Here is an 11,743-nt window from a genome sequence, read left to right on the forward strand (position 1 = left end):
CCTGTTGGATCACTTTTATTTTCCTGCTGGAAGATATGACCTCAGCCTGCGTAAGCAAAACTAATTAACCCTTTCTTATGTTTGTATATTTATTAATCCATATGGAAATGAGACTTACTGGCCTGATCTCTCCTCAGCCTTCTAAACGAACCTCTCATTCCCTCGGTGCTTGGGCTCATTTAAGCCATTACACACCAGAATAACCCGTGCAGGACTGACCGAGTCCAACTGATACCTGCTTCTGAAACCCCCTCCCGCTGTGGAATGGCATTAAGCAAGAAGAGCAGAATGTTTGCAACATTTGCAGTATCCTGTCCATCACAGGCTTTACATGCTTCACGTAAAAATCCAGGTGAATGTTCCTGGACAGAGGAATTCAGAGGTGAAACCAGCCCAGTTCTGCCGGTGAACCTGAACTTACCACTAACCCCAGGAGCAAAATGCTTCTTTGGAGTCTGTCCTGCCTGCTGTGGTTAAATACATGAGAACCAAAGAATTTAAGTATTCTCATTTCAAAGGTCTTTAAATAATGTCAAAACACTGCAGAGCGGGGTCAGAAGTGCAAGTTAGAAGTTACAATGTCCTACGAGAACCCACTGTGTGGACGTGTGATGGCCACCCAGCAGCATCCCTCAGAGGATGCTATTCAGAAACTGTTTTCAGCACTTACTTTTACAGCAGGTTAGTGTCTCCCAGCACCCACCCAGCTGCTGGGTGGTGTGACCGTTGCTGGGTGTACCAGCGGTGTGAGCCTCACCTCCCAGCTTTACCCGAGTGTGGAGTTGCACGTGTGACACTTAGCTACAGAACCGGTCATTTCATGTTCAAACTTGGTATTAATTGATTTTTGGGTTCCAGAAGGCAAAAGATTATGGAGAAAATAAAGCATTTGTCTCTCCCTGTCAGTAAGTTTCCTGCTAAACCATTTTAAAAAGCCATCTCATACATACTTTGTGTCTGAAAACCATCAGTTGTGAGGATTCAGCATGGTAGAAGGGACGGACCTTTTTGGTTTTCTGAGTGCTGGGGAGCAGTGTCAGGGAAGGGACAACACACATTTTGAACTAAGTATTCTCTGATTCCGTGCTGTGAAAACTGGGAGAGTTCCTGTTGTCTGCCTTAGGGGTGGAGACAGGAATGGTGTTAAAAGCTAATCAGTAGAAATAACCTTTAAATGTGCGCTGTTACAGTGTCTGGGTTCAAACAAGATGTTAAGAAAAGGTTATAAATTTAAAGTGAGCAAAGCAGTGAGTTCTGCTTCAACTCGAACCCACTGTTGCTGTGGTAGAGTCTCATGGCACAAGTGACTTGAAAAGTTACAGAAACTTTATTGAAGTGCACCATAAACATCAGTGTCGCTGCAGGTGATAGGGAAGTGTAGGCTGCAGCTGTGGGGAGTGCAGGAGGGTGACCCTGGGAGCAGGATGGCAGCTCTTGGTGGTGCTGGTACTGGACACTTGGGGAGGAAAAAAGCACTTAAGAGATTTACCTACAAGGGAAGAGGAGATGGTGACAGGGCAGGAGGACAGTCAGGATGCGGACACTCAGTGACTGCAGCCCAGAGCTGTTTGTCTAAGAGGGCAAGGCCCGGCCTGGGTGAGACGGGCCCTCTTCCCAGAGCCAAAACTTATCTCACAGGGCGTCAGAGGAGACCTGGGCACTGGGGCGGATCATCATCACTTCCTCAGAACAGGACAGAACTAGTTTAAATGTTTTCTTGAGGAGTCTGTTAATCTTCTCTGGTCTTTACGAGTAGATAAACAGGAAGGACGTGCACTGTTACCAATGTGTTGCTGTGAGATTCTCTCCAGCCTGCAGCTGACTGTTTATTTACTTTCTCTAGCGTTAGCACGCAGGAGCGCTGTGCCAGAAACTCACCCACGCAGCTACAGCAGCGTCTCTTCCTACCGCATTCATCTAAAAACCCACCTGCTTGGTTTGTCACAGCCCTTCAGCGCAAAACCTCCTTCTATCAGGATGAGGGGTCTTGTTCCTTAATATCACTGACCGCACTATGCGGAACTGTGACGTTTTAGACTGAGTTCTTACTAGTTCATAAGGGGTAGGCACTCCAGCAGGAAGGTTCACATGCTTCACTTTCCTTTGGTTTAAAGCTAAAGCTGAGGGTTTTTTTGAAAGTGCTCAAGTTTTGTAATTTTTTACCTCACTATGTTATCCCAGCATGACTCTCTTACAAAGGTAGCAGAGAAGGAATTAACTTTCGTGTCTTCCTCTACGCACTGGGGCAGAAGCCAGCTATGGGTAGTGGAAGTCTGCGTGCAGCTGTGAGGAGTTATGGACTATTCTCTTTCCTCCCATGTCCTGCCTTCACGTGCAGTTGCTTGGCCCAGCTCTCACGCTACGTAGAGCAGAGGTGAAGTCAAAATGAAATTCAGTCGCTGCTTTTGACAGCGGGGTCTCCCTTCCCCTGGGTACCTTCACTGAAGCAGGGCGCAGGATGTCAGCACGCCGCTTATGTCAGCGGACGCATATGCTCTCGGTACCAAGTGATGTTCTATGTGAGGTAGGTCATTATTGTATTAAAAACAAGCTCGTTAGGCATGCAGGCCACTAGCAGAAGAGTAACGAACACGAATACACTTCCATATATTTTTAAGGCAGTATTAAAGGCAGAGTGTGAAAGCAGGCAGCTGTGTCACGGAGGCAGCAGGCACGAGACACTGTGGAGGTCAGGAGTGAGGCGTCTTGTCCCGCTGTCTGCCGCAGCCACGGGGACACAAAGCTACACCGCGCCAGTATGAGTTAGCGCGATACTGATCTTAGTACCATCTCCTTTGTTGCCAGGTGTGCAGCTAGGTTCTCTCGAAAGTCATGGAGGTAATTGTACTGCTGAAAAAGCACAACCAGATTTGTAATGAGGGCTTTATACTTTTGGAAAAGGCACTTCCCATCTTAAAAAGCTGTTTGATACCCCAGGATGAAAACTGCACCCTCTAGTCTGTTTATTTGTTCTTTTTTGTGCTTACTCCCAATCCTCTGGAATTTCTCCACCATCAGACACAGATGAAGTGGATCCTGGCTTGGCTCTGGTGGTTCCTCCTAAAGGGCACACCTGAGCTCAAGGTAGCGCAAACCATGGTCCTCAGTAGGTGGGCACTTTGTGGTGGAATTCAAAGCTGCTTTATTGGGGTCACCAAGGGCCTTACTCTCTCCATAATGCATCCACGATACAGAACACAGCCTTTAGCCAGTATGATGATCTATGATGACGTATGACAGTTTATAGTAAGAGTTCTTAGGTCAACTCATACATCTTGTGGAGTATTAATACGCCCGTGTTCAAAATGAGATAACAATGTCGGTCAGCAGAGGCTAAAGAACAGATCACCCACCCCAAGTGGCCATGAGGGCCTCTAATTAGAACGTTTGTTCATGTCCTTCCCCGTCTCTTCAACCAGGGATGCAAGCTGCTCCTCACCTGCCCTCTTGCTTTGGAGAAAACTAATTTTCAACAAGTCGTGTAAACAAAATTTGCCTTCCAGAGGCTTAGAGCTAGCAAAAAGACAATATTTAGGCAACTCTTCAACAACTGTCAGCTCCTCTTTCCTCTACACAGAACTGTTTTAAGAGCACAACATCTAGGACTTGTGTCAACAGAAATACGTACACGGAGTAGCTAAAAATCCCACCAAAACAAGAAAAAGCTGTTATGTTCACCAAGTTAGTTTTAACACTAGTGCCAGGGATGCTTCTTAAAAGCCACCTGCCAGGGTATTGATGGATAGCTACAGGAGATGACCACGGCCAGCTGGGTTAGGAAGATGGAACAAAAGCAAGGCAGAAAAATCAAGCAGATGGCCAAGTTGTGAGGAGAGTGTGAGCAACAGTCAAAGGGACAATAGTTCAGTGAGTGATGGGCAGGGATAAGGAGGAGAAAGCAACGTTATTTATGGTGGTGAGGAGCAGAGAGGGAGAACAGCTGTTGAAATCAGTAGAAGGACAAGAAGCAGCATGAAAGCAGAAAGCGAGAAGCAGCTCAAACCCAAGGGAGCAGCAGCAGCACCAGCTGTGGAGCACCTCAGAGCCAGAGAGATTCCTTTGTGTGGTGGAGGAGAGGACGGTGCGAGCTCTCCGCTCTTGTTTCCACGCATGTGTTACCTGCTGTAGCCTCATTACCTTGATGGTCTGTATCGCCCCAGATCCTCTCAAATTCCTGAGGCTGTCTATCGCTTGCTGAGGTGCCAGCATGTCCGAAAGCTGAAGCAGGAGACACGCAGCTACTGTAAGGGAAAGGTATATATGTGTGTATATGTGCTACTGAGCACCTCTTGCTGTACGCAGCATGACTTTGTTCCACAAAAACCACTCTAGCAAAACTCAGCCTCGTCATAGCGGGGTCACAGATCTATTGGATCTTTTGCTGAATATTATTTCTTGGCGCTGGCCCCATCTGCCTCCTGCTCCTGCCCAAGCTTGCAGGCTTTGGGAACAGGTGAAGACTCTCCTACTGTTTCCCCACTGCCTTTCCAGCAGCATTTGGGAGGCAAATTCTAGGCTTTTCAAGAACAAGTGCCAGCACACCCAGTTAATTTCCCTTTGTGTCTTCTGACCACATTTGCTTTTTTGGCAATATCAGCACCCCTTCCTTCTGGGGCACGCACAATAACTAATGCCCTGAAAGCTTAAGGGGAACATTGGGCTGAAGAAAGATGCAGAGGAATAGCTTCATCTCCCTTTCTTGAGATGTTCAGGGAAGAGAGGAAAGCGCAATCCCATCAGTCAGATGAGACTAAAATTTGCAGTGGAAATGGAGAAAGAGTCAGAAAGTAAGAGGAAACTGTCTATCAGCCTCACTGAAAGACTGACCCCGCCTGACTCTCCATCCTCTCAGCTGTATGCTCAGGTTTATACCATGACATACTTACGTCAGTCATCACAGTTTCTACACAGGCAGCTGCTGTTCCTACCATTTGGCAACACCTTTCCCAAGAAGTGAGCCCAAACATATGAACTCGCCTGCTACCCGTAGCGGCAGTTTGCATTGCAACCATAGTTAAGCTTCAAGCAGAGTTTGGCTCCTTTAGACAGTACTGTCTCAGGAGAACAAGTCAGGCACCGGGAGGGGGAAGACAACTGCTTACCAAGACACGAGCGTCCGAGGCCACCATAACAGCTGAAAGAGAAGAAAACCTGTGGTTTTAACAAGCTGTAGGATGCTGCAACACCCAGAGCCCCCTCAATATGTAAATATAGAGATACAGTTCTTGCCTTAATATAATCAAGAGGAGCAGTGATACAAGACAGAATATACCTACAAGGCTATCTCCCATTTATTCTTCAGACCTTCCTTAAGCAGTGCCTTTTTAGAGAAACTGCACTTTTCATTTGTGGTAATAGTCCCAGAGGCATAGGAGGACAGCAAATGGCATGAAGATGGACAATCTCAATTTTCTTTAAATCCTACTCCACATTAAGGCTTTGATGATAGTTGTGAGATAACGATAGCAGCAGGGCTCTGCATCAGCAGGGAGCCCAAGGACTCGGTGGATGTCTGCGCAGGGAGCTGTCAGCAGGATCATTCAGGGAACACAGAACTTGGAAAGCTCTTCCCCCTCCACCCTGAGCTCACTTACAAGTGTCTAAAGAAATTACTTTAAACCCATTTCATGCAATTTAAGAGTGAATTTTGCACTGCTGGAACCCGCTGAGTCCCTGATAAACAGCCCAGGGGTGTGTTACCCTCTGACAACAGCTGCTTTAGCTTACAGCTTATATTGTATACCTGATATCCAACTAGGCTAGCAGCAAGAAGCCATATGGTGCCATTCAATATACACTTTGAAGCGCTTGCTGGACTGAGCAAGGGGAAATGTGAGATTCAAATCTTGCAAAGGACAAGTTAGCTCCAAAAGTGTGCATGAGGAGAAACAAGCAGCTTTTCACAGCTTGAACTAACCCTAAAGAATGCAATTGTCGTTTAACAGGATTCTGTTTCAGCTGGTCATGCACCTAGAGAGAAGCTGGTATCTTTTACAGGAATGTGGGGTGAAAGGGAGGCGACCAGAACCTACTGTACAATTGTTTTCCGGTTACTTTCCAGGCAGCTTCTGAGCTCTTCCAGAATTTTGCAGCACTTGGCAATGTCAGGAGCATCCCCGTCAGGAATAGGATAGTGGTGCACACAGATCCCGTGCTGTTGGTAGGTATCTATAAGGTTTGGTACTCGGTATTTTAAGAGCTCCCCTCTGGTACAAAGCACAAATATATCCTGGGTCCCATAGTTCTTTAGTTCTTCTGCCAACAGATCAAGACATTTGCAAGTAAACAAAAGCCTATAAAGCTTAAGGATAAACAGATAAGCTACTTGGTACTGATTCTTTTGTTTAATCCTTGAGGTTAAGACAATAGGAGTTAGCAATTTTGCTTTGAGCAGCGTTTACTTCTAATGAGCCTCTCCCACATTTGCTTTCAGGTAACCCATGAGAGGAGTTTTCTCAGCTCAGAGTGAGCCTTGAGACAAGCCTCACTAGAAATCACGTCAGCACGTTAAGCACCAGCTTAAGCATGATTCTGTCCCATCTCCAGCTGTGACTACATCCAAACACTGTGGGTTTTTGCTATTAGTCTCTGCTCTTCCAGTGTTTACAGATAACTACTTGTACAAATCGTTACACGATTTCATCTCTTCTATCCCCATCTCAGTTTTCTCTGGGAAGAGGAGATTACAAGTTTGTAATTCATTGTGGTCATAGCTTTTTTGAAGATGCCCCCACCTGCACATGACTTAGACCTCATGGTTACCGTGAAAGATACACAGATGCCTCTATAGCTCCAGCCTGGAAATACCCTGACTACTTATCCAATATTTGGTTGAGAAGCCACAGACAAAGTGGCACTGCACACTTGGAAGTGATATCGTAACGGTGACTGCAGTAAGATGTTTGCTGCATCTCCAAGCACAGTGTTACCAAAACTCAGATAGACATTGCTGTCAGATGTACCCCCAGAAGACTCTGTGAAGAAATGCCTGCCCTGCATTCTAACATCATGGCATGTTATACGAGCACGAATAAAACACCACCACTTCTCAAAGTCAAACCATGTTTTAGATACGTGGTGTCTGGATCCTTATGACCAGATTAGATAAACAACTCCAGCAGTCTCCAGACTAAGACAAAGCAAATCTCTAGCTTCTCAGTAACTTACACTTTCAGTTTACCTGCATGTTGTTCTTGCCCATTACATGGAAATGAGAGGCACTTATACACTGGCCAGAAGACTCACCTATATCTTTCTGAAGATTTCTTCTAACATCCTTAAACCTGCAACCTAAAACAAATTATGAACAACAATTACCACTCCAGGTGACATTTGTGAAATGGCTGCTACGGCTGAGGAATAGAGCACAGACAAACTCCTCCCAAAACCAAAGCAAGTGACAAAGCCAAATCCCAAATAAAACACAGTTCTTAGTTTTGCAAATAGATCACTAGCTCAGAAGACATTTTAAATGCCATTATCCGCTTAATGCTGTAATGTAATAGGATTAAAAAAAAACCTGCCCAAGGTTTTGAGCTGCTATGCATTTTCCAGATGAAAAGTTTTGGATATTATAAATCAGGGTACAGCTTAAAAAAAAAAAAACACAAACCCCCACAAAACACAAACCAAAAGACGCCAAGAAATAAAAGGGCTGGACAGATCACTTAAGAGTTGTCTGGTTGACTGGTAGGAAAGTAAGTTCCCTGTTCTGTAATACTCAGCACAAATCACATTAAAAATCCTCCTTACTATTAAATCTTCAGCGTATTGCCACTTCCATTTTTTTCCTCAGATCATGCTACCAAGGCATTTTTGCAAGGCATATAGAATATCTCACTGTGACATTCACAGTTATTGTTTGGTTTGTGAGATGTAACGGCTCAAAATATTTGCACTGTGTCCTCCCTCTGTCTCCCCTCCTTCACTTACAGCCCCATAGGCACACAATCTTTATGCCTACCCTGACAACAGTCAGAATTGTTCATATCTTGCATGACAGCAGAATCCTGAAGAGCAAGAGCTGTATCAGCAGGGCTACAACTGGAGGTTGGCATATTGGGATTAAACAGCTATTACACGAACGGCTCAGGTTCTTGTTTGACTGTTGTTGCATGTGATGAGGGGATTGAATGCACCCTCAGTAAGTTCGCAGATGACACTAAGCTGGGCGGGCGTGTTGATCTGCTTGAGGGTAGGTTGGCTCTGCAGAGGGATCTGGACAGGCTGGACCGATGGGCTGTGACCAATGGTATGAGGTTCAACAAGGCCAAGTGCCGGGTCCTGCACTTGGGTCACAACAACCCCATGCAGTGCTACAGGATTGGGGCAGAATGGCTTGAAAGCAGCTCGACAGAAAAGGACTTGGGAGTGTTGGTTGACAGCCGGCTGAATATGAGCCAGCAGTGTGCCCAGGTGGCCAAGAAGGCCAACAGCATCCTGGCCTGTATCAGGAATAGTGTGGTGAGCCGGACTAGGGAAGTGATCATCCCCCTGTACTCGGCACTGGTGAGGCCCCACCTCGAGTACTGCGTTCAGTTTTGGGCCCCTCGCTACAAGAGGGACATTGAGGTGTTGGAGCGTGTCCAGAGAAGGGCTACAAAGCTGGTGAGGGGCCTGGAGGACAAACCTTATGAGGAACGACTGAGGGAGCTGGGGTTGTTTAGCCTGGAGAAGAGGAGGCTGAGGGGAGACCTTATCACCCTCTACAACTACCTGAAAGGAGGTTGTGGAGAGATGGGGGCTGACCTCTTCTCCCTGGTGACAAGTGATAGGACGAGGGGAAACGGGTTCAAGTTACGTCAGGGGAGGTTTAGATTAGATATTAGGAGACATTTTTTCACTGAAAGGGTTATTAAACATTGGAATAGGCTGCCCAGGGAGGTGGTGGATTCACCATCTCTGGAGGTGTTTAAAAAAAGGGTAGATGGGGCACTGAGGGACATGGTTTAGAAGTGGCTCTTGTCAGGGTAGGCTAAAGGTTGGACTCGATGATCTTAAAGGTCCCTTCCAACCTCAACAATTCTATGATTCTATGATTCTATGTTATAAATAGTAAGCCAGGCTAAAAAGCCAAATATTATAACTGACAATAGAAGACGGCCACTATTCTCTTACTGTATAATCTTGCATTAAGATATTCTCTAGACTAACTCTATATTATAACTCTAGATTTGGTATTTCCAAAACAATTATTCCAGTGGTAGATTACAAACGAAGTCACCCCACCAAGTAAATGCAACACAGAATGTTGGGGTACAAGGTTTTACTGCTCTTCAGCTTCAAACCCGCCTGCAAATTTCAGTGACTGCTTCTTACCTGGAAGGGAACACAGTCCCAGGAATTTAGAAGAGTAGACAGGAGACAAAGACAGCCTTTTGGGAAATAAAAAATACATAAATAAAACCAGAACTTTTCAATTGTTTGACTAGAGATAACTGGAGTTATCAAGAGAGAACTCACTACCAGACATTCATTTCCTCTGGGACAAAGAGAAGAGCTACATAGCTCTAATTAAACTTTAAGAATAAAATGGAAGTATTCTGGTGTTATTTCCAAAACATCAGAGAAGGGACTCACACATTTGGTACTGTACTTCATCACATACCCCTGTCCAAGAGGAGGAGAGGATTTTTGACAAATCCCTGCCTTAGCACTGAGACATTTGGGCTTGCATGATCGACAGTGACTAGTGAACGCTTCCAAAAGTGGACCCGGCCCCACATGCCCTGACAAGCACCAACTTAACCCCTTTTTGGGGGCACTGTCAGGCCAGGCACAACCCCAGCCGTTGCTCTGGCACCTCACGGCAGCCCGGCCAGGGCTTCCTTCAGGAAAAGGTTCCCGTTTCACAGGAGAGGGATTTAACGTGGTTTCTGAGGGAAAAGACCGCGGGGCGCGTCTCACCAGGAGATGGGGAGCGGCCTCGGGTCCTCCTCAGGGGCCTCTTCGTCAGAGGAGTCGAAGCCGCCCACTGGCACGGCGCAGGGCTGCGGCGGGAGGAGAGCGCGGAACTCACCCGGGGGCCGGGGGCCGCCCTCCCCCTGGCTTGAGCCGGCGCTGAGGCGACCCCGGGGATCCCGATCCCGATCCCAATCCCAATCCCGATCCCGATCCCGATCCCGATCCCGATCCCGATCCCGATCCCGGCCCACACCAGCCTCGCCATGGCGCTGCTCCCCGGCCGCCGCCGGTTTGAACTATCCCCACCCACCGGGCCACCTCATTGGACGAGCCCTTCCCTCCCTGCGTCCAATGGGAAGCTGCCGCGAGTGGAAAGCCTCCGACGGCTTTCCGGAGTGGAGCATTCTGATTGGTGGGAAGCGAAGGAGAGGCGGGCTTTAAAAAAGTACCACCGCAAGCGGTGGCGGTGATTTTTGCGCTGATTGGTTGAGGCGGTGTGGCGGGAAGGGGCAGTGTCTCGAGCCGCAGGTGGACGTTATGGGAGGGGCTCTGTGAGGGGCCCGGCCCGGCCCCTGCGCGGCTCCCACTCGCTTTGGTGGCTTTTTGGCGCCGCTTCGCCTTTCTGACTGCAAAGAGGGCTGGAAGTTGGCTTTCATGGACTCTACCGTGAATTGCATTTGAGTTATCCCAGCCCTTTTCATCTGGGATGCTATTCCTGGGATAAATGTGGTGTTGGAAAGCACCCAGCAAGCATGGGGTGCTCCCCAGGGTCCTTTGGCTCTGGCCTTTTATTTCCATTTGTTTCTGGTGGTCTTATATCTGTTGTGGTGTGTGCAGTGCAGATGGGGTGGAAGGGAAAAGTTGAAGGGATGGACCCTTCCTGAAAAGTGGATCTGTGGGGTCCAGAGTCCACATCCATGCAGGCTGTGAGGCAGATGTGGTGGCAGGCATGAGCCTTCACTCACAGCGCATGTGAGAGCAGGCGTGTGCTTGAGTTTACTGGGTTGGAGTGCAGTGTGGTGGCCCTTTTTGGCACTAGTGGGGTTTTTATGTGTGGCTGTGGCTTTCACGGAGGCAGGGGAGTTCTCAAGGGTCTCCTAGGTGCCTTGCAGAGGTGCTGGGTGGTCCATTCTGGGTGCGGAGAAAATAGGACTTCTTAAAAGCAGCAAATGAGTGATGCTTGCTCTTTTAAACCACGAACTTAATGTCAAGTATCCTGGCAGCAGCAGGACATCGAGCTCTTGGGACTGTCCAGACCTCACAGATGTGCCCTTAGCATTGCTGCTTAAGTAACTGACTCACAACTCCATGCACAAGGAAAGCTGAAGGTGACTGCAGTGTAAAGCTATTGGAGGTCTCATGGAAAATTCAGACTTACAGCAATTAGATGTGTCCGCTTCCTGCTCTTGTCATGGCCCTGTTTTCTAATGTTCTGTGCAAATAGGTTTCAGGGTTATTGCATGGAGGCTTTATCTTAGCCAAAATAACAAGAAAGATGGCTCCAGGGGAAAATAAAACGTATTCTGGCTGCCTGATTTTTAAGAGCTAGGCTGCTGCTCATGCATTTTAGTAGACCTCTTTTTGCAGCATTTCTGGTTTATTGTGCCCGTAACTCTGGCCATTAATTAATAGGAAGAAATATATAAATGGATACTGTGAAATTTTGTTTTTAAAAACTGTAGTAAGGCACTTCTACACTCCGTACCTAGACATGTGTACAACTATGTTGTGAAGGAGCCTGGCATGAACAGTGATTTTTTCGCCATCGATCTAGAGGATGATGTATGGCCATGGAGACTTTCAAAGATGCTGTTTGAAGTCAAAAGAATGGCTGTGTACA

At 47.1% G+C, this 11,743-nt stretch overlaps 1 protein-coding gene across 4 annotated transcripts; it reads right to left on the minus strand.

Annotated features, from left to right (window-relative positions):
- Nucleotides 1–1,371: 1,371 nt before the first annotated feature.
- Nucleotides 1,372–10,181, minus strand: CDKN3 (cyclin dependent kinase inhibitor 3). Of its 4 annotated transcripts, none has more exons than XM_074586909.1 (8): nucleotides 10,157–10,181; nucleotides 9,907–9,989; nucleotides 9,319–9,374; nucleotides 7,246–7,290; nucleotides 6,033–6,168; nucleotides 5,103–5,134; nucleotides 4,138–4,241; nucleotides 1,372–2,850 (listed from the first exon to the last, which is right to left on the minus strand). In XM_074586909.1, exons 1-8 carry the CDS (start codon nucleotides 10,166–10,168, stop codon nucleotides 2,764–2,766), a joined length of 555 nt encoding a protein of 184 aa, XP_074443010.1. In that variant the 5' UTR covers nucleotides 10,169–10,181; the 3' UTR covers nucleotides 1,372–2,763. The 4 variants fall into 4 exon arrangements, with proteins under 4 accessions (XP_074443010.1, XP_074443009.1, XP_074443008.1 ...); XM_074586908.1 differs by having other exon boundaries at nucleotides 1,372–2,847; nucleotides 6,033–6,255; XM_074586907.1 differs by having other exon boundaries at nucleotides 6,033–6,255.
- Between the last annotated feature and the right edge of the window lie 1,562 nt (nucleotides 10,182–11,743).

This window comes from Larus michahellis, chromosome 4 (assembly GCF_964199755.1).
Source record: "Larus michahellis chromosome 4, bLarMic1.1, whole genome shotgun sequence".
Taxonomy (NCBI): Eukaryota; Metazoa; Chordata; class Aves; order Charadriiformes; family Laridae; genus Larus; species Larus michahellis.

Excerpts from the sequence above, each read along its gene's own strand:
- CDKN3 (XM_074586906.1), bottom strand. Across the intron at positions 9,375-9,906 it reads AGGCCGCTCCCCATCTCCTG|GCTGTCTTTGTCTCCTGTCT; the intron begins GTGAGACGCGCC and ends ATTTCCCAAAAG. Across the intron at positions 4,242-5,102 it reads CCTCGGACGCTCGTGTCTTG|TAGCTGCGTGTCTCCTGCTT; the intron begins GTAAGCAGTTGT and ends TTTCCCTTACAG.